At 44.7% G+C, this 23,395-nt stretch overlaps 1 protein-coding gene across 2 annotated transcripts in view; it reads left to right on the forward strand.

The window, feature by feature from the left end:
* Positions 1-23,395, forward strand: part of LOC121290943 (cytochrome P450 2J1-like) — a 241,128-nt gene that overhangs the window by 176,689 nt on the left and 41,044 nt on the right. For both annotated transcript variants that reach the window (XM_041212000.1, XM_041212001.1), the window contains exon 6: positions 10,379-10,520. In XM_041212000.1, the coding sequence (XP_041067934.1) occupies positions 10,379-10,520 (142 nt within the window). The remainder of the gene's footprint in view (positions 1-10,378; positions 10,521-23,395) is intronic.

Here is a 23,395-nt window from a genome sequence, read left to right on the forward strand (position 1 = left end):
CTTTTAAAGTTTCATGGCTGCATCCCCATGATATGGCCCTGATCACAGAGTGCAAGTGAGCTGCCCTCAGTCAGACAGGAGTCAGACATTCTGAGGGGCTATGTGAAGAGCTATGGAGTGTCCTCACTGCATGTCGTCATTATTCTCCTGCAGTCGAGTGACTATTGGGGTCTCCACTGTATGTCCATAACAGATACAGAGGGTATTTGCACTGCCACAAGCCAGACTGGAGTTAAACATTCACAGATGCGATGTGAGGATCTATGGGTCTCCTCACTGCATGTCGTCATCACCCTCCACAAATCTAGCAGCTATGAGGGCCTCCCGAGCATTTCTGCCTCACCTGGCCAGTGCGAGGGCCTCAACCCCATCATCACCACCTTCACGGATCTCCTCACCCTCATCCCCGTCAGTGTCCTCCTCATTGGAGGAGACCTCCAGCTCCTCCATCTCCCCCTCAGCCAGCTCCTCTCCCTGTTGCAGCGCCAGGTTGTAAAGGGCACAGCAGATGACGACGATGTGTGACACCCTCTGCGTACTGTATTGCAGGGCTCCACCAGACTGGTCTAGACACTGGAACCTCATCTTCAACATCCTGATGGTCTGCTCCACCAAGTTGTGAGCTGCAGCATGAGCCTCATTATAGCGTCGCTCTGCTGCAGTCTGAGGCTGCTGCACGGGTGTCATCAGCCACGGCCTCTGTGGATAGCCCTTGTCCCGAAGGAGCCAACCCTGCAGCCTCTGTGGACCCTGAAAGACCTTAGGGATCTGTGACTGACTGATGATGTAGGAGTTGTGCACACTCCCTGGAAACACTGCGCAGACCTGCAGGATATGTTTCTGGTGGTCACACACCGGCTGCGCATTCAGTGAATAGAAGTCCTTGTGGTTGGTCTAGTCCACCATGTGTAGCGACGGAGATCTGAGCACCGCAGGAGTGCAGTCGATCGCACCCTGCATCTTTGGGAAACCCGAATCTGAGTGAATCCCATGGCCCTTGCATCCTGGCTGTCCTAGTCCCAGGTGAAATGCACAAAGTTATAAGCCTTCATGAAGATGGTAAGCGTGACCTCATGGATGCATTTGTGGGTGAAGGCTTGTGTTGTTCCACAGAGGTCACCTGTGGAGCCCTGAAAGGAGCTACTGGCATAGACATTGACCGCCACAGTCACTTTCATGGCCACTGGCGGTGGATGCTTTCCATGTCTTCTTGGCAACAAATCCCGCAGTAGCTGGCAGATGTGACCGACCAGTTCCCTAGACATGCACAGTCTTCGGCGACGCTGGTTCTCAGTCATCTGCAGCTATGAAAGGTCTGTAGACTCTGGGTGTCACTAAGTGCCGACCAGCGACAGCTCTCTGTGGCTCCTGGGCAGGAGCTCCAGCTGCCCCTTATTCCTGAGGTTGCTGATCCTGCCTCTGTGGAGCTGGGAGCCTCACTTGCGCTCTCCTCCATCATCTTTACTCTCTCAGGCAGACAGCTAGTTCACCAGGCTCCTGCAGGATGAAAGAGAAAGATGCTTGGTTAGTATGGGTGCACTAAGAATCTGTCCTGGTTCAGTCTGAAGGCCCCTCAATGCTTCCCGGAGAGTGTAGGCCACCACTTGGATGGCCAGAGTTTAGTGCACTGCATGGCTGCCCGAAACCCCACCGCCTCAACCCCATCTCACCTGACCGATTGGCAGCTGCTTCAGCCATTGGACTGCATGCTGTGCTCTCAGCTCAGACACAGGCATTCTCCTAACTCGCACTGCAAGGCTGCACTGTTAGCTTGAACCATAGGGGAGACTGGTCCAAATCAGGATGGTGACATTGCAAGGGGCTGTGAGCGTCTCCAGCAGTGACTGCTCCATGACCAGCTTTAGCAAGGAGATTGTACAATGTGCCCAGTTGTCCAACTGATCTGCAGTCCAATAAAACACATGAGTTTGCAGTCTGTGCCCAGAGGGTAGGGGAGGGGTGGCAGTGGTGAAAACCTCTGGAACACTTGGTGGCACTTTGATGCCTCTGCCTTGCTTGAGTGGGCAGTGAAGCTTGAGGCCCGACTCGAATCATATCAATGTGGCTGCATCTGAACTGTCTCAGCTGCAGAGGAATGGTCACTTTATACAAGGTTTCCTAATGTGTGGCCGCTTCCCTTGCTCACCTTACCCCCCACCCCAAATGCTTGTGTGTTACATTCAACCACAGGGCAGCCCTCAACTCCCCCACAAGTCGCCTTAATGGCGGGGCTGCCCTTGACCCCCCCCCCTCCCCCCATGCGCCTCAAGCTTTACGTCCAACAGGCAACCCTGGCAAGCACTGTACATTGTTACTGTGTACTCACCTCCAAGTTCCCCTCAAAGTGCTGGCCACCAAGTGCACGCCTTTTATTTGCTGTTGTGAAACACGTCGGCATGCTTTACTGCCGACCTGGATAGGCAATCCAGTGGGGGGTACGATTCCGGCCAGCAGGCCTAATAATGATATGCAGATGAGGTTCCCGATGTCCGATGTGGGAAATGCCGTTATCCGGCTGAGTGGATGAGTGAGAACTGGTTTCATGCCACCAATCACGCTACATTGTCCACTCATACCACCAAACATGGCCAACGTCAGGGACACAGGAAATCCCAGCCAAGGAGTTTGCTGACTGATCTAGATAGCTTGAGTGGGCATAAAGCTGGCAGGAGGGGTATAATGTGAGAAAACATGGAGTTTTTCACTTTGGCAGGAAGAATAAAAAAGCAGAGTATTACTTAAATGGAGAATGACTTCAGAATTCTGAGGTGCAGTGGGATCTAGGTGTTCTCAGACATGAATCACAAAAGTTAGATGCAGGTATAGCATGTAATCAAGAAGGATAATGGACTGCTATCCTTTATTACAGGAGAAGTAGAATATTAAGGTAAGGATGATATTCTTCAGTTATACAGGGCATTGGTGAGACCGCATCTCGAATATTGTGTGCAAGTTTGGTCTCCTTACTTCAGGAAGGATGTAAATACAATGGGGGTGGTTCAGAGGAGATTTACTAGATTGATAACCGGAAAGAACGGGTTGTCTTATGAGGAAAAGTTGGACAGGCTGGAGTTTAGAAGAGGGAGGGTTAACTTGATTGAAGCATATAAGATCTCTAATGGTCTTGACAAAACGGGTGTGGAAAGGATGTTTCCTCTTGTGGGTGAGTGCAGGACTAGGGGCACTGTTTTAAAATTAGGGGTTGCCCTTTTAGGGCAGGGATGTGGAGAAATTATTTCTCTTGGAGGTTTGTGCGACTTTGGAACTCTGCCTCAGAAGGTGGTGGGGATGGAGTCATTGAATATTTTGAAGGCAGAGGTAGAGAGATTCTTGTTAGGCAAGGGAATCAAAGGTTATCGGGGTTAGATGGGAATATGGAAATCGAAACACAAATAGATCAGCCATGATCTTATTGAATGGTGGAGCAGGCTCGAGGGGCCGAATGGCCTACTCCTACTCCTAATTCCTATGTTTGCATGTTCATAATAATGGAAAATAAGGAAATGACGGAAGATAAATTGAACAGATATTTTCCAAAATTCTCTAGATTCTGGAAAGATCCCATGAAGTTGGAAAATAGTGAATCTGTTAGAGGGAAATTTCTTTATTATTAAGGAGATTATAGCGGGGAACTTAGAAAATCTCAATGCAATCAGGCAGTGTCAATATGATTTTGTGAAAGGTAAATCATGTTTGGCTAATTTATTGTAGTTCTTTGAGGAAGTATCAAACAGCATGGATAAAGCGGAACCTACAGATGTTCTGTACTTAGATTTCCAGAAGGTATTTGACAAGATGCCGAAGCAATGGTTACTACGCAAAGTAAGAGCTCACATTAGCAGATAATATATTGGCATGGAGAATTGACTAGATGATAGAAACAGGAGCAGGCATAAATGGGTCATTTTCAGATTGGCAAGATGTAACAAGTGGAGTGCGACAATGCAAAAGGAAGACACAGATATAGACATCAGAGTGGAGGATTGTGAAATAGTAGAGGGAATTAACATGGAGAGAGAGGAGGTACTAGCGGGCTTAGCAGCCTTAAAAGTGGATAAACCTGCAGGCCTGGATGAAATGTATCCCAGGCTGTTGAGGGAGGCAAGGGAAGAGAATCAGGGGCTCTGGCAGTAATTTTCAAATCCTTTCTGGCCACAGATGAGGTGCCAGGGGACTGGAGAACTGCTAACGTTGTCCCATTATTAAAAAAGGGAGGAAGCGATAGACCAGGAAATTATAGGCCAGTCGGTCTAACCCCGGTGGTGGGGAAGTTACTAGAAAGGATTTTGAGGAGCAGGATATATCTGCACTTGGAGAGACACAGATTACTCAGGGATAGTCAGCATGGATTTGTTAAGGGAAGGTCGTGTTTGACAAATTTGATCGAATTTTTTGAGGATGTAACCAGGAATGATGACAGAAGTGACTGGAAGCCAGTGTCCAGTGGCATACCACAGGGATCTGTGCTGGGTCCCCTATTATTCATCATTTATATAAACGATATAGATGACTATGTGGGGGGTAGGATTAGTAAGTTTGCAGATGACACAAAGATTGGCCAAGTGGTTAACAGTGAGGTTGAGTGTCTTGGGCAACAGGAAGATAAAGATGGGATGGTCAAATGGGCAGATAAGTGGCAGATGGAATTTAACCCTGAAAATTGTGAGGTGATACACTTTGGAAGGAGTAATTTGACAAGGAAGTATTCAATGAACGGCATGACACTAGGAAGTTCTGAGGAACAAAAGGACCTTGGCGTGTGTGTCCATAGATCTCTGAAGGTGGAGGGTCATGTTAGTGGGGTGGTGCAAAAGGCATATGGGAAACTTGCCTTTGTCAATCAAGGCATAGATTACAAAAGTAGGGTTGTCATATTTGAGCTGTATAGAGCCTTGGTGAGGCCACAGCTGGAGTGCTGTGTGCAGTTCTGGTCACCACATTATAGGAAGGATGTGATTGCACTAGAGGGGGTGCAGAGGAGATTCACCAGGATGTTGCCTGGCATGAAATATTTAAGTTATGAAGAGAGGTTGGATAGACTTGGGTTGTTTTCATTGGAGCAGAGAAGACTGAGGGGCAACCTGATTGAGGTGTACAAGATGATGCGGGACATGGACAAGGTGGATAGGGAGCAGCGGTTTCCCTTAGCCAAAGGGTCAGTCACAAGGGGACATAAGTTCAAGGTGAGGGGCAGGAGGTTTAGGGGGATGTGAGGAAAAACTTTTTTACCCAGAGGGTGGTGATGATCTGGAATGCACTGCCTGGGAGGCTGGTGGAGGCAGGTTGCCTCAAAACCTTTAAAAAGTACCTGGATGAGCACTTGGCACGTCATAACAGTCAAGGCTATGGGCCAAGTGCTGGTAAATGGGATTAGGTAGGTAGGTCAGGTGTTTCTCACGTGTTGGTGCAGACTCGATGGGCTGAAGGGCCTCTTCTGCACTCTGTCTGATTCTGTGATTCTGTGAATGTTGATGAGGGTAATGCAATTGATGTGGTCTACATGGATTTTAGCAAGGCTTGTGATAAGGTCCCTCATGGCAGACTGGTCAAGAAAGTAAGAGCCCATGGGACCTAAGGCAAAGTGGCACATTGGATCCAAAATTGGCTGAGAGGCAGGAAGCAGAGGGTGATGGTCGAGGGATGTTTCTGTGACTGGAAGTCTGTTTCCAGTGGGGTTCCGCAGGGCTCAGTGCTGGGGCCCTTGCTGCTTGTGGTGAACATAAATGATTTAGACTTAAATGTAGGGGGTACGATCAAGTTCGCGAATGACACAAGAATTGCTAGGGTGGTAAATAGTGAGGAGGGTAACCATAAACTGCAGGAGGATATCAATGGACTGGTCAGGTGAGCAGAGCAGTGGCAAATGGAATTCAACCTGGAAAAGTGTGATGTAATGCACTTGGGGAGGGCTAACAAGGCAAGGGATTATACCAGGACCCTGGGAAGTACTGAAGATCAGAGGGACCTTGGTGTGTATATCCACAGATCCCTGAAGATAGCAGGGCGGGTAGATGAGGTGGTTAAGAAGACATGTGGGATATTTGCCATTATTACCGAGGCATAGAATACAAGAGCAGGGAGGTTATGCTGGAACTGTATAAAACACTGGTTAGGCTGGAGTACTGCGTGCAGTTCTGGTCACTACATTACAGGAAGGATGTGATTGCACTGGAGAGGGTGCGGAGGAGATTCACCAGGATGCAGCCTGGGCTGGAGGGTCTGAGCTATGAGGAAAGATTGGATAGGCTGAAGTTGTTTTCCTTGGAGCACCAAAGGTTGAGAGGGGACCTGATAGGGGTGTATAAGATTATGAGGGGCATAGATAAGGTGGATAGGAAGATGCTTTTTCCATTAGTAGAGGGGTCAATAACCCAGGATCATAGGTTTAAGGTAAGAGGTAGAAGGGTAGAGAGGAGTTGAGGAGAAATATTTTCACCCAAAGGATGGTGAGAGTCTGGAACTCACTGCCTGAAAGGCTGGTTGAGTCAGAAACTCTCGTAACATTTAAGGAGTATTTAGATATTCACTTGCGTTGCCATAGCCTCCAGGGTTAGGGCCAAGCGCTGGAAAATCGCATTAGTGTAGTCAGATCTTTGTTGACCAGCATGAACACAATGGGCCGAATGACCTCCTTCTGTGCTGTGGACATCTATGAGAATCATTGCTGGGGCCTGAACTATTTGCAATTCTTATAAATGACTTGGTGTAAGGGACTGAATGTACGGTTGCTAAATTTGGGGACACGAAGCTACGTAGGAAAGTAATTTGTGGAGAGAACATGAGGAGTCTGCAAAGGGATATAAATAGATGACGTGAGTGGTCAAAAATGTGGTAGCTGGAGTATAATGTGGGGAAATGCGAACTTTTCCATTTGCAGGAAGAATAGAAAATCAGCATATTATTTAAATGGAGAGACATTGCAGAATTCTGAGGTACAGAGGGATCCTGCTGCCTGGTACATGAATCAGGATAAGTTAGTACAGCAAGTGATTAGGCCTACCAGATGGCCTACCCTGCTCCTAACTCATATGTAGGCCAGACCAGATAAGGGCAGCAAGTGACTAGGAATGCAAATAGAGTGTTGTTGTTCATTGCAAGGGGAATATAAAAGTAGGGATATTTTGCTATAGTAGTTCAGGGCATTGGTGAGCCACATCTAAAATGCGCAGTTTCAGTCTCCTTATTTAAAAAAGGGTATAAATACATTTCAAGCAGTTCATAGGGGGCTCACCTGACTGTTACCTGGGATGGGACATTATTTAATGAGGAAAGGTTGAACAGATTGAGCCTTTATCCATTGGAGTTCAGAAGATTTAGAGGTGATCATATTGAGACATATAAAATCCTGAGCAGACTTGACAGGGTGGATGCTGAAAGGATGTTTCTCTTTGTGGGAGAGACGAGAACTAGGGGACACAGTTTAAAAATAAGGGATGTCCCATTTAAGATGGAGAAAAGAAGAAGTGTTTTCTCTCAAAGGGTAGTGAATCTTTGGAATTCTCTTCTCCAGAGACTGGTGGAGGCAGGGTCAATGAATATTTTGGGTGCAGAATTAGATAGATTATTGACTGTCAAGGAAGTCAAAGGTTATCGGGTGTAGGCAGAATGTGGAGTTGAGGCCACAATCAGATCTTCTTGACCGGCGGAGCAGACTCAAGGGACTGAATGACATTCCCCTGCTCCTAATTTATATGTAGGCCAGACCAGTTAAGAGCAGCAGATTTCTTTCCCTAAAGGGCATTAGTGAACCAAATGAATTTTTAACAACAATTGATAATGGTTTCATTCGACTAACTTTTAATTCCAGATTTATTAATTGAATTTAAATTCCACCAGCAACCATGGTGACATTTGAACCTTTGTCCCCAGAGCCATTAGCCTGGGCCTCTGGATTAATAGTCAAATGACATTACCATGATGCCACTGCCTCCCAGATTTGAGAGCTTGGGGCCCAGGCACAGCCACCACTGGTGGAATGGTTAAAATCAGGGATGTTCAGGAGGCCCAAGTTGGAGGAGCACGGAGATCTCAGAGGGAAAAAAATAAAAACAAAAAACTGCGGATGCTGGAAATCCAAAACAAAAACAGAAATACCTGGAAAATCTCAGCAGGTCTGGCAGCATCGGTGGAGAAGAACAAAGTTGATATTTCGAGTCCTCACGATCCTTCAACAGAACTAAGTAAAAATAGGAGAGGGGTGAAATATAAGCTGGTTTAAGGTTGGGTGGGGGGGGGTGGGGGGAGAGAAATGGTGGGGGGAGGTGGTTGTAGGGACAAGCAAGCAGTGATAGGAGCAGATAATCAAAAGATGTAGACAGTCACTGAGAAAGGAGATATGGCTGTGAAAGCAGGTTTTAGTAAACACTTTGTCAAACACCAGGAGAGAAATGGAAAGCAATGAAGGTGAACAAGGCAAAAGAGAGATACGGAAATCCTGTCGGAGAGACGAGCAATACTTCTTCAAGGTAGACATTCCTTGAAGAGAAGTGGCAGTCAATTAAACACAGGTTTTGGGGCTGAAGAGATTACAGAGGGATGAAGGATTTTTCATAAAGGATAAGAATTTTAAAATTGAGACTAAAATATGCCTAAGTGAGAGCTAGTGTAAGTCAGTGAGCAGAAGGGTGATAGGGCAAGAGGACCTAGAATGAGTTAAAGTATGAGAGGCAGAGATTGGTATGAGCCCAAGTTCTTATAGGGAATCAAAAAATTGAATATAGGAAGGTAAGGTTGGTAGAGTGGGGGATGAATCATGTGTAAACAGGGTTGCTTTGCAACTGCTGTCTTCATATAAGTGTCTTTCGCTGGACGTCAGCATATTAGAGAAACTGCGTTATGACATGGCAGATGATGTGTCCCAGGTGGACCAAATCCACGAGGGAGACTTAGTCGCACTATCACAGCGGTTTTGTAATTTGTAATTATGATGAGATATGTGCACTGAATTCAGAAGTAATAAGTCCACCAAGACCTTAAGAGATTTAAAAAAATAAAATATTTATTAATAAAATATAAAAGGTTTCAAGCACAAATATAAGACTATAAATTACTTACTACCATAATAACTCTGAAAATTCCTAATTAACCTGACCCCTAGTTACACCCTCTTTAAGGCAATGGTCAAAAATAGATTTTAGACTTAAAACAAGCTCAGCAAGTTAACACAATACCCTGTACAATGGAATTCTAAATGGCTTTTCCCTAACTTCAGTTTCGTTATATAGCAGACTTATGCACAAAAACTGGAGGCTTCATTAAGGCTATTTCACACACTCCTGTTAGACCTTATATGGCCTTCTGACACATAACCTTTTATTCTCCTTTATATATGTTTCTCTCTTTTTAATATGTAAATTCTATTGTTCCATATTTTTTTGAAACTGTATCTTCCTCATAATATAAAAACTTCCAAGTTGCCACTATATATTGTTAGTTACCTTTGAGAAAAATAAACACATTCTTTAGCTTTGCTTATCTGAATAATTGTAAACAGACTAAGATCCCTTTGACATCCAAATATCCGTTCATTTATCTAAAAATGCAAATTCCCTTCACACCTTACATGCTAAGGCAGCATCCATGTTTACTCATTAGCATGTCAAACACCGAGCTTCTTTTGATGTTTGAAAGCTTGACTCCAAGTCTAACTAAGTCACACACAAACCCAACTATACTTACCCCCATAAAACTACTTCGCAATAAACCAGAAAAATAGAATGAAAAACTTGTTAGTTTCTTAACAGCCTGACACAGGGAATAGAATCTTAATGGCTCTGAGGAGGGCGTTTGGAGACAGGACCGGGAGAAAACTTACAAATAAGTAGGCTGGGGCAACCAGCTGAAACCATTGAGATCAGTACTCCAATTTGTTCCTGGCAGCAGAAAAATTCAACAACAGTAAGATTCCACCCAGGATGTCTAGTTAGAGAACAATTGCAAGGGTTTTTTGACACTCTGATACTTTGTAGAATTTGTCAAAAAGAAAAGGAATGAGTTCAGAAGACCAGATAATGGGGTGGGTACCATGGTAACAGGATGGGTACCATGGTAGTGGGATGGGTACCATGGTAACAGGATGGGTACCATGGTAGTGGGATGGGTACCATGGTAACAGGGTAGGTACCACTGGAATGGTGAGTGTACATAATAATAATATGGTAATAGTGTGGGTACCATGGTAATGGAATGGGTTTTGGTAATTGGATGGGTATGCACGGTATCAGTGAGGGGACTGTGCTCTGTAGAAGTGCTGGTCTACCAGAAAAAAATGACTTATCTCCTTCAATGTTTCCCAAAGTTTTATCGACCAATAACAGAGCAAATGCCCAAGTTGTTTTCCTACTCTGCGATTGTTACTTCCTCTGGTTTCCTTTGGCAGGTGAGTGGTGATGGAAATTCCACCTTCACTATGAAGAACCTGATTGCCTGCGCCACTGATTTGATTATGGGTGGCACTGAAACCATTGTGTCGGTGTTGCGGTGGTTGGTGCTCTACATGACGGCATATCCATCCATCCAAGGTATAGCATGATCCAAAGTTGCAGACAATGAGAAGTGGTGAGAATTAGCAAGGAATGCTGTCTGGGAAAGTCAAGGAACCTGACCTCATTTATTTATTTATTTCCATGGGATGTGGGCATCACTGGCTAGACCAGCATTTATTGCCCATCCTTAATTGCCCTTGAAAAGGGGGTGATGAACTGCTGCATCCTCTATGGCGTAGATACATCCACAGTGCTGTTAGAGAGGGAGTTCCAGGATTTTGCCCCAGTGACAATGAAGGAACGGCTACATATTCCCAAGTCAAGATGGTGAGTGTCTTGGAGGGGAACTTCCAGGTGATAGCGTTCCCATCTGTCAGCTGCCTTAGGTGGTAGCAGTTGTGGGTTTGGAAGGTGCTGTCTAAGAAGGCTTGGTGAGTTCCTGCAATATATTTTGTAGATGGTACACACTGCTGCCACTGTTCATCAGTGGTTCTTTGAAGGAGTCACATGCACTGTGGATATTCAGGAACTGGTGGAGGTACTGTATTTAGATTTCCAGAAGGCATTTGATAAAGTTCCCCATCAAAGGTTATTGCAGAAAATAAAAGTAGGGGTTAACATATTGGCATGGATAGAAGATTGGCTGGCTAACAGGAAGCAGAGAGCAGGCATAAATGGGCCTTTTTCAGGTTGGCAGGATGTGACGAGTGGTGTACCACAGGGATCAGTGCTGGGGCCTCAACTACTTACAAATTATAAAAATGACTTGGATGAAGGGACTGAAGGAATGGTGGCTAAATTTGCTGATGACACAAAGATAGGTAGAAAAGTAAATTGTGAAGAGGATGTAAGGAGGCTACAAAGTGATGTAGATAGGTTAAGCGAGTGGGCAAAGATCTGACAAATGGAGTGTAATGTGGACAAATGTGAAATTGTTCATTTTAGCAGGAAGAATAAAAAAGAAGCTTATTATGTAAATGGTGAGAGATTGTAGAGCTCTGAGGTGCGGAGGGATGTGGGTGTCCTGTTAGGATGCATGTACAGCAAGTAACTATGAAAGCTAATAGAATATTATCATTTATTGTGAGGGGAATTGGTTATAAAAGTAGGGAAGTTATGCTTCAATTGTACAGGGCATTGGTGAGACCACAACAGCTGAGGATGTGCGGTACGTGGTAATCAGCAGGAGGTTTCCTTGCCCATGTTTGACCGAATGCCATGAGACTTGGGGTCCAGAGTCATGTTGAGGACTCCCAGGGTAACGCTCTCCTGATTGTACACCACAGTGCCACCACCACCTCTGCTGGGCCTGTCCTTCCTGTGGGGCAGGACATACCCAGGGATGATAATGGTGGTGTCTGTAAGCTGTGATTCCAGGAATATGACAATGTCAAGCTATTGCTTGAATAATCTGTGAGACAGCTCTCTCAATTTTGGCATAAGCCCCCAATTAGTAAGGAGGACTTTGCATGGTCAACAGGGCTTTGTTTGCCAATACCTAATTCGATTGGTCTGTTCGGTTTCTTTTTAGCTGTTTGATACAACTGAGTGGCTTGCTAGGGCAGTTAAGAATGAACCACATTGTTGTGGTGGGTCTGGAATCACATTTAGGCCAGGCCAGGTGAGAGTATTACCCTGGGTCTCTGGATTACCAGTCCCCTGACAATATCACTATGCCACCACCTCCTTTACAGTATAAGTTGTTATTTTCCCCTTATATTGGTATTCACAATATCCTGATGAGTGCAAGACAAAAAGCTTAGACATGTTGCCTTTTTCAGCAGTACTCAAGCTCTGTACTATAAAGCTAATAGAATGTTATTGTTTATTGGGAGGGGAATTGAATGCAAAAGTAGGAAGGTTATGCTTCAGTTATACAGGACATTGATGAGACCACATCTGGAGTGCTGTGTACAGTATTTAAGGAAGGATGTAAATGCATTAGAAGCAGTTCAGAGAAGGCTCACTAAACTAATATCAGGAATGGGTGGGTTGCCTTATGAGGAAAGGTTGGAGAAGCAAGGCTCGTATACACTGGAATTTAGAAACATAAGAGACAACTTGATTGAAACATATAAGATCCAGAGGGGTCTTGACTGGGTAGATGTGGAGAGGATGTTTCCTCATGTGGGAGAATCTAGAACTAGGGGTTACTGTATAAAAATAAGGGTTGCTTATTTAAGATAGAGATGAGGAGAATTTTTTTCTCTCAGAGGGTAGTGAGTCTTTGGAACTCTCTTCCTCAAAAGGCAGTGGAAGAAATGTTTGTGAATATTTTTAAGATTCTGGATAAGCAAGGGGGTGAAAGGTTATCATGGGTAGGCGGGAATGTGAAGTTGAGATTAAAATCAGGTCAGTCATGATCTTATTGATGGCAGAGTAGGTTCGAGGGGCTGAGTGGCCTCCTCCTGCTCCTAATTCACATGTTCTGTTATGGTATGGCAGGCAGTAATTGCTGGGTTGACCAAATCTCAAAGGGAAACTTGGTCAAGGTATCACAACAATTTGCGATTTGTATTTTTATGAGAAGGCATGCGCACTGAAGTCAGAAGTAAAGATTTCACTACCACTTTTGGAGGTTTTAAATATTAACTTAAAGCATTTATTAATGAAAGAAAAGAAAACTTAAGCACACAAAATTACAGTTACATAATTAATTTAGTCTTACAGCCTTTCCCAAAAGGTTTCCACTTTTCTGGACTCACAAATAAACACCATTTTCTAAGCAACAGTCCCTATAGATTCTTAAGCTATAAAAGAATCCAGTAATATTACCACAAGGCACCCACTGTTGCTATCGGGGAGGTATTTACAGGCTTCTCTGACTCACTCAACAATAGAGATCCAAGGCTTGTAACAAAACCTTTTTCTGGAAAACAAACAAACACTTCTCTTGGGTGGCTGGAAGTTGCCTACTTCCCAGGTCTGTCCTCATGCAGCACACACTTCAAGATATTACATAGCTACACGACCCATACAGCTTTCAATCTTTCCTTAAATGTTTTCTCTTTCATCTTTAAATCCATTGATCTTAACTTTCTTTAGAAGTTACCTTTCCCAGAAAATAATAATAATCTTTCATGTTTTCTTCATGGCCACTACTTTCAGGAAAAGTAAACTTGATAACTAGGTTTTATTCATTTATGGTCTTTGCCAGTTGTAAAACTTCCTTTTATTTCTCTTTGAAATTCAACAGTTAAAAATTCAACTCCTCGTTTATCTCCAAATGCAAATTCCAATTCATGTTGCATTTACTTGTATCCCATCTTGGCTTGTTGATCTCTACTGCAAAATGCCTGCTTTTACACCTAATCCTGTGATGATTTAAACCTTGCAGCTTGACTGTCTTCAGTTTAGTTAAATTAGTCACACACATACATACAAACATGTACACAGCTGCCACAAGCCTGCTTCACAGTTTCCCACATTAATATTGGAAAAAATTATATTTTGCTTTACAGCTCGTATTTGCTGCTGAAACCCTCATTCATGACTTTGTAACCTCTAGACTTGACTATTCCAATGGACTCCTAACCAGTCTCTCATATTCTACTTTCCAAAACTTATCATACAAAACTCTGCTGTCCATGTCCTAACTTGTACTACGTCCCATTTATCCATCACTGCTGTGCTCATGGGCCTACATTGGCTTCTGGTCAAGCAATGTCTCGATTTTAAAATTCTCACCATCATTTTCAAATCGCTCCATGGCCTGGCCCCTACCATTCTCTGTAATCTCCTCCAACCCCACAACCATCCAACAATCTGTGCTCATCTCTTGAGCATCCTCAATTTTAATCACTCTACAAAGGAACCTAAGAAATGGTCCAGGATTGGACCATTTAGCCCCTCGAGTCTGCTCTGCCATACAATAAAATCATGGCTGATCTTCTTGTGTTTCAATTTCCACATTTCCATCTAACCCCGATAACCTTTGATTCCCTTGTCTAACAAGAATCTCTCTACCTCTTCCTTAAAAATATTCAATGACCCCGCTTCCACCACCTTCTGAAGCAGAGAATTCCGAAGTCGTACAACACTCAGAGAAAAGTTGCTCCTCATCTCTGTCCTAAAAGGGCGACCCCTGATTTTAAAACAGTGCCCCTAGTTCTGGACTCACCCACAAGAGGAAACATCCTTTCCACATCCACCTTGTCAGGACCATTCAGGATCTTGTAAACTTCAATCAAATCACCCCTCACTCTTCTAAACTCCAGTGGAAACAAGCCCAGACTGTCCAACCTTTCCTCATAAGACAACCCACTCATTCCAGGTATCAATCTAGTAAACCTCCTCTGAACCACCTCCAGCACATTTACATCCTTCCTTAAATAAGGAGACCAAAACTGTACACAGTATTTGAGATGTGGTCTCACCAATGCCCTGTATAACTGAAGCACAACATCCTTACTTTTATGTTCAATCCCTCTTGTGATAAAGGGTACATTCCATTAGCCTTCTTAATTACTTGCTGTACCTGCGTACTAACTTTTTGTGACTCGTGTACTAGAACACCTAGATCCCTCTGCACCTCAGAATTATGCAGCTGTTCTCCGTTTAAGTAATACTTCACATTTACCCACATTAAACTCCATTTGCTAGATCTTTGCTCACTCACTCAATCTATCTATACCCAAATGCAGCCTCATGTCCTCTTCGCAACATTCCTACTTATCTTTGTGTCATCTGCAATTTTAACTACCGTGTCTTCACTCCCCTCATCTAAATCATTGATGTAAAGCATAAAAAGTTGAGGGCCCAGCATAGGCTCCTGTGGGACTCCACTCATCACATTCTGCCAATCTGAAAAAGACCCATTTATGTATACTCTCTGCTTAGTTGCCATGCTTTCAGCTGCCTAGGCCCCAAGCTCTTGAATACCTTCACTAAATCTCTATGCCTCTCCACCTCACTTTCTTCCTTTAAGACACTCCTCACCTCTTTATCCAAGCTTTCATTAACTGTCCTAATATTTCCGTAGTAAAAGCTGAAAATGCTAGAAATCTCAGCAGACCAGGCAGCATCTGTGGAGAGAGAAACGGAGTTAATGTTTCAAGTGCGTATGATATGAACTCGAAACATTAACTCTGTTTCTCTCTCCACTGATGCTGCCAGAAATGCGGAGTTTTTCCAGCAGTTTCTGTTTTTATTTCAAATTTCCAGCATCTGCAGTATTTTGCTTTTTATTCTAATATTTCCTTATGTGATTTGGTGTCATTTTGTTTCATAACACTACAATGAAGTGCCTTGGGGCATTTTATGACATTTTTATTTAGGAATATAGAAGCTGGAGGAGGCCATTTGGCCCATTAAGCCTGCTTTGCTGTTCAGCTCAATCATGGCTGATCATCTACCTCAATGCGACTTTCCCACACTATCCCCATATTCCTTGATGTCATTAGTATCCAGAAATCTATCGATTTCTGCCAATTCCAAAGATTCACCACCCTCTGAGTGAAAAAATTCCTCCTCATCTCAGTTTTAAATGGCCTGCCCCTTATTCTGAGACTGTGTCCTGGTTCTAGACTCACCAGCCAAGGGGAAACATCCTATCCACATCTACCCCATCAAAAACTCTGGAGAATATAGTCCAAGTTTCCTTAATCTCTCCGCATAAAACAATCCTGCCATTCCAGGGATTAATCAGGTGAACCTCCATCGCACTGCCTCAATGACAAGTATATCCTTCCTTAGATAAGGAGACCAAAACTGTACACAATACTCCAGGTAGGGTCTCACCAAGGCTCTGTACAATTGCGCAAGACATCTTTAATCCTGTACTCAAATCCCCTTGCAATAAAGGCCAACAAACCATTTACCTGCCTAACTGCTTGCTGCACCTGCATGTTAGTTTTTAGTGACTCATGAACAAGGACACCCAGGTCCCTTTGGACATCAACACTTCCCAGTCTCTCACCATTTAAGAAATACTCTGCCTTTTTGTTTTTTCTACCAAAGTGGGTAACTTCACACTTATTCACATTATATCCAGTGGCAAATAGGATTTAATCCTGAGAAGTGTGAGGTGATGCATTTTGGGAGGATTAACACAGCAAGGGATTACAACATGAATGATAAGACCCTAGGAAGTACAGAGGGTCAGAGGGACCTTGATGTAGATGTCCATAGATCCCTGAAGGCAGCAGCACAGGTTGATAAGGTAATTAAGAAGGCATATGATATACTTGCCTTTATTAGCCAAGGCATAGAATATAAGAGCAGGGAGGTTATGTTGGAGCTGTATAACATGCTAGTTAGACCACAGCTGGAGTACTGTGTGCAGTTGTGGTCACCACATTATAGGAAAGATGTGATTGCACTAGAGAGGGTGCAGAGGAGATTCACCAGGATGATGCCTGGGCTGGAGTGTTTCAACTATGAAGAGAGGCTGGATAGGCTAGTGTTGTTTTCTTTAGAGCAAAGAAGGCTGAAACCTGATAGAGGTATACAAAACTATGAGGGGCATGGATCGGGTAGTCAGGAAGAAACTTTTCCCTTTAGCGGAGGTGTCAAAATCCAGGGGGCTTGGATTTAAGGTAAGGAGCAGGAGGTTTAGAGGGGATTTGGGGAAAAAAAATTTCACCCAGAGGGTGGTTGGAATCTGAACACTGCCTGAGGGGGTGGTAGAGGCAGGAACCTTCACAACATTTAAGAAATATTTAGATGAGCACTTGAAATGCCATAGCATACAGGGCTACAGGCCAAGTGCTGGAAAATGGGATTAGAATAGATAGGGGCCTGATGGCTGGCACGGACACCATGGGCTGAAGGGCTTGTTTCTGTGCTGTACAACTCTGTGACTCTATATTCCATCTGCCATGTTCTTGCCCATTCACTTAGCCTGACCAAGTCCTTTTGAAGCCTCCTTGCATCCTCCTCACAACTCACATTCCCGCCTAGTTTTGTGTCATTGACAAATTTGGAAATATGACATTTGGTCCCCATATGCAAATCATCTATATAGGTTGTGAACAGCTGTGGCCCTAGCTTTGACCCTTGCAGTAACCCACTCATTGTCATCCTGAGAATGACCCCTTTATTCCCACTCTCTGTTTTCTGTCTATTAACCAATTCTCAATCCAAACCAGTATATTACCCCAGTCCCATGTGCTCTAATTTTGTTTACTAACCTCCTGTGTGGGATCTGATCAAAAGCCTTTTGAAAATCCAAATACACCACATCCACTGGTTCTCCTTTATCTATGCTACAGGTAACATCCTCAAAAAACTCCAACAGGTTTGTCAAACATGATTTCCCTTTCATAAATCCATGTTGACTCTGCCCAATCATGTCATTATTTTCCAGGTGTTCAGTTATCACATGCTTTATAATAGATTCTAACATTTTCCCTATTACTGACATCAAATTAACAGGTCTGTCATTCTCTGTTTTCTCTCTCCCACCCTCTTTAAATAATGGGGTTACATTTGCTACTTTCCAATCTGCAGGAACCTTTCCAGAATCTATAGAGTTTGAATGATAACCACCAATACATCCACTATCTCTACAGCCACCCCCTTCAACGCTCTGGGATGTAGCTCATCAGGTCCAGGGGATTCATCAACCTTCAGTCCAATTAATTTTTTGAGTAAAATCTCTTCAATAATATGAATTTCTTTCAGTGCCTCATTTTCACAAGGCCATTTGTTCCTCAGTATTTCAGGAAGATTTTCTAAAACTCAGGAGCCCCACCTGTATTATTCAAATGTCATTAAGTGGGGTAGTTAGAATCATTAATCAGGCAATTGACTGGAATATAATGTTGTGTGAGCAATAAAAAGCTTACAGAGTCTGTCTCACACTTGTTGAATTTACCATTTTTTAGGCAGTTTGTTAGGTTGTGTTTAAAGGGTTTCGTTGAGCCCTTGGTTTCAGTTTAGCAGTTCAGAGCTCTGTGACTGCTGGAAGTGCTTCATATAAGGAGCAGAGTTTGCATTTCTCACTGACCTCATTTAGAGGCTGTATTCCTCCTCTAAAGAGGTCCATTTAGACCTTGACCATTGCCATAGCCTTCAAACTAGGCTAAGCATGAGGATAGTGGCCTCTGTGGGAGTCACAATCTCCAGCGAGGAGGATGATGAGGTGGAGGGGCTGAATGAGAGGAAGAAGGGTACATCAGGAGGTCCAGGGTACACTAGTGGTGCATTAGGGTGGCAGAGCTGTGTCTGACTCATCAGGTGATGAAACAATCATGAATCCCAAATGGAGGTGCAGAAGGACCTATGCAGCCCCATGAGTATATAGGCAGACGGAGCTATCAGCAGATGTCCGAGACACAATGCAAGAGAGGGCTCAGGCTCTCAAGAGCCACAGTCACATTCCTTTGTGACATGCTCATTCAATTGGGTGGGGGGGTCACCCAATGCCTGTATATGTCAAGGACACTGATGCACTCAACTTCTTCCCAACAGGATCCTTTCAGGCAGCATGTGGAGACCTTAGTGGCATTATGCAGCCTGGTGCACACCCACTGCATCAAGGTCTTCACTGATGCTATGTTCCGAAGAGCAGGAAATTACATCTCTTTCACACTGGACAGCCAGAGTCAATCATAAAGAGCCAGAAGGTTGTGACAATTGCAGGCTTCCCCAGCTTACAGGAAGACATTGACTGCATGCATGTCACTATAAAGGCTCCTGTTGGACAGCCCTGCACCTTTATTAACAGGAAGGGCTTCCACTCACCAAACATCCAGCTGGTCTGTGATCATCATTGACAGATAATGCAGGTATGCATCAGGTACCCAGGCAGCAGTCACAACTCCTTCATTCTGCGAAACTCACAGTGTCAGACTAATTCAGCAGCCCTGATTCGTTGGATGGATGGCTTCTGGGTGACAAGGGTTACCCATTGAAGGGATGGCTCATGACTTCATTGAGGGCACCCAGAACAGACACGGAGAGGAGATACAATGACAGCCATGAAAGCACCAGGCCATCATCGAACAGACCATCAGGCTATTGAAAATTAGGTTCAGGTGATTTGACAGATCAGGAAGTACATTGCATTACGCTCCATCAAGTGTGTCCCTCATGGGCGTAAGTGTGCTGTGCCCTCCAGAACCATAGAACCATAGAACCAGAGAAAAGTTACAGCATAGAAGGAGGCCATTCAGCCCATCTTGTCCGTGTCAGTCCCAGGACACCCAGGTGCCCTTTCTAATCCCACCTTCCTGCACCCGGCCCATAGCCCTGCAGCTTATAGCACTTTAGGTGCAGATCCAGGTACTTTTTAAAAGAGTTTAAAGTTTCTACCTCTACCACCAACTTGGGCAACAAATTCCAGACACCCACTCCCTCTGTGTAAAAAGTTCTTCCTCATGTACCCCCCCCCACACCTTCTGCCACTTATCTTGAATCTATGTCCCCTGGTTCTAGAATTCTCCATCAAGGGAAACAATGTTATCCTGTCCACTCTATCTATTCCCCTCATCATTTTGTCCACCTCAATCAAGTCACCTCTCAGCCCTCTTTGTTCGAAGGAAAATAACCCCAACCTATCCAATCTCTCCTTATAGCTACACCTCGCTATTCAGAGAGGGGATGCCCTTGAGGAAGTAGAACATCAGATAAGGGCCATTCATTTGAGGATGAAGGTGAAGACTAGGTGAGGGAACATGGTGACGTTCAGGTGCAAGGCCCTGGATGTGATTGCATGGATGGCAGTTACACAGGGGGTGCCTTTATAAGACAGAAGTTTCAATAGTTTATGAAGTCCCGGCCTTAGAGATGCATGCACGGCATGTGTCAAAATGATATTCCATGTGGAATGTGAGACTCATGTCACCATCCTGTCAACACACTTACCCGATCCAGTTCACAGAATCGCACAGTGCAGAAGAGTCCCTTCGGCCCATCGAGTCTGCACCGATATGTGAGAAACACCTGACCTACCTACCTAATCCCATTTACCAGCACTTGGCCCATAGCCTTGAATGTTATGATGTGCCAAGTGCTCATCCAGGTACTTTTTAAAGGATGTGAGGCAACCCGCCTCCACCACCCTCCCAGGCAGCGCATTCAAGACCGTCGTCACCCTCTGGATAAAAACGTTTTTCCTCACATCCCCCCTAAACCTCCTGCCCCTCACCTTGAACTTATGCCCCTTTGTGACTGACCCTTCAACTAAGGGGAACAGCTGCTCCCTATCCACCCTGTTCATACCCCTCATAATCTTGTACACATCGATCTGGACACCCCTTAGTCTTCTCTGCTCCAATGAAATCAACCCAAGTCTATCCAACCTCTCTTCATAACTTAAATGTTTCATCCCAGGGACCATCCTGGTGAATCTCCTCTGCACCCCCTCCAGTGCAATCACATCCTTCCTATAATGTGGCGACCAGAACTGCACACAGTGCTCCGGCTGTGGCCTCACCAAGATTCTATGCAACTCCAACATGACCTCACTATTTCTGTAATCTATGCCTCGGTTGATAAAGGCAAATGTCCCATATGCCTTTTTCAGCATCCCACTACCTTGCCCCTCTGCCTTCAGAGATTATGGCACACATGCTAAGGTCCCTTTGTTCCTCAGAACTTCCTAGTGTCATGCCATTCTTTGAATACTTCCTTGTCAAATTACTCCTTCCAAAGTGTATCGCCTCACACTTTTTAGGGTTAAATTCCATCTGCCACTTACCTGCCCATTTGACCATCCCGTCTATATCATCCTGTAGCCCAAGACACTCAACCTCACTGTTAACCTCCCGGCCAATCTTTGTGTCGTTCACAAACTTACTAATCCTCCCCCTACATAGACATCTATGTCGTTTATATAAATGACGAATAATAGGGGACCCAGCACAGATCCCTGTGGTACGCCACTGGACACTGGCTTCCAGTCACTAAAGCATCCTTCTGTCATCACCCTCTGTCTCCTACAACTAAGCCAATTTTGAATCCACCAAATTACCCTGTATCCCATGTGCCTTTGCCTTCTTTATAAGTCTCCCATGTGGGACCTTGTCAAAGGCTTTGCTGAAATCCATATAAACTACATCAACTGCACTACCCTCACCTACACACCTGGTCACCTCCTCAAAACATTCAATCAAATTTGTTAGGCATAACCTCCTTCTGACAAAGCCATGCTGACTATCCCTAATCAAACCTTGCCTCTCCATGTGGAGATAGATTCTCTTCTTCAGAATTTTCTCCAATAGTTTCCCTACCACTGATGAGTGCAGCACATCAGTGCAACAGATAAGGCTGAAGCATTTGTTCACCTAGAAGTGCTGCGAGGATGATCCATTTCACCCTCTGGAGGTCCCCAGCACCACTTATGCCAGTTTTCAGCCAATTCAATTCACTCCACGTGATATCAAGAAACAGCTGAAAGTACTGGATACTGCAAAGACTATGGGCCCTGACAATTTTCTGGCAATAGTACTGAAGACTTGTGCTCCAGAACTTGCCGTGCCCCTAGTCAAGCTGTTCCAGTACAGCAACAACACTGGCATCTACCCAGCTATGTGGAAAATTGCCCAGGTATGTGCAGTACACAAAAATCAGGACAAATCCAACCTGGCCAATTACCACCCCATCATTCTAATCTCCATCATCAGTAAATTAATGGAAGGGGTCATCAACAGTGCTATCAAGCGGCACTTGCTTAGCAATAACCTGTTCACTGACGCCCAGTTTGGGTTCTGCCAGGGCCACTCAGCTTCTGACCTCATTATAGCCTTGGTTCAAACATGGACTAAAGAGCTGAGCTCCAGGAGTGAGGTGAGAGTGACTGCCCTTTATATCAAGATATAATTTGACTGAATGTAGCATCAAAGAGCCCTAACAAAACTGGAGTCAATGGGAATCAGGGGAACACTCTCCACTGGTTGGAGTCATACCTAGCACAAAGGAAGATGGTTGTGGTTGTTGGAGGTTAGTCATCTCAGCTCCAGGACATCACTGCAGGAGTTCCTCAGGGTAGTGTCCTCGGCCCGACCATCTTCAGCTGCTTCATCAATGACCTTCCTTCCATCGTAAGTTCAGAAGTGGGGATGTTCACTGATGGTTGCACAATGTTCAGCACCATTCGTGACTCCTCAGATACTGAAGCAGCCCATGTCCAAATGCAGCAAGACCTGGACAATATCTAGGCTTGGGCTGACAAGTGGCAAGTAACATTCACACCACACAAGTGTCAGGCAACGACCATCTCCAACAAGGAGAGCCTAACTATCACCCCTTAACATTCAATGGCATTACCATCACGGAATCCCCCACTATCAACATCCTGGTGGTTACCATTGGCCAGAAACAGAACTGGACTAGCCATATAAATACTGTAGCTACAAGAACAGGTCAGAGGCTAGGAATCCTGTGGCAATTAACTCACCTCCTGACTCCCCAAAGCCTGTCCACTATCTACAAGGCACAAGCCAGGAGTGTGATGGAATACTCCCCACTTGCCTGGACGAGTGCAGCTCCCACAACACTCAAGAAGCTTGACACCATCCAGGACAAAGCAGCCCACTTGATTGGCACCCCATCCAAAAAACATTCACTCCCTCCACCACCAATGCACAGTAGCAGCAGTGTGTATCATCTACAAGATGCACTGTGGCAACTCACTAAGGCTCCTTAGACAGCAGCTTCCAAACACACAGCTGTTAACATCTGGAAGGACAAGGGCAGCAGACACGTGGGAACACCACCACCTGAGCGTTACCCTTCAAGACACTCCCCATCCTGATTTGGCAATTTATCACTATCTCTTCACTGTCATTGGGTCAAAATCTTGAAACTGCCTCCCTAACAGCACTGTGGGTGTACCTACACCACATTGACTGCAGCAGCTCAAGAAGGCAGCTCACCACCAGCTTCTCAAGGGCAATTAGGGATGGGCAATGAATGCTGGCCCAGCCAGTAATGCCCACATCCCATGAACAAAGACAAAACACCTCCCT

The sequence above is a fragment of the Carcharodon carcharias genome, chromosome 18 (genome assembly GCF_017639515.1).
Source record: "Carcharodon carcharias isolate sCarCar2 chromosome 18, sCarCar2.pri, whole genome shotgun sequence".
In the NCBI taxonomy this organism is placed as follows: domain Eukaryota; kingdom Metazoa; phylum Chordata; class Chondrichthyes; order Lamniformes; family Lamnidae; genus Carcharodon; species Carcharodon carcharias.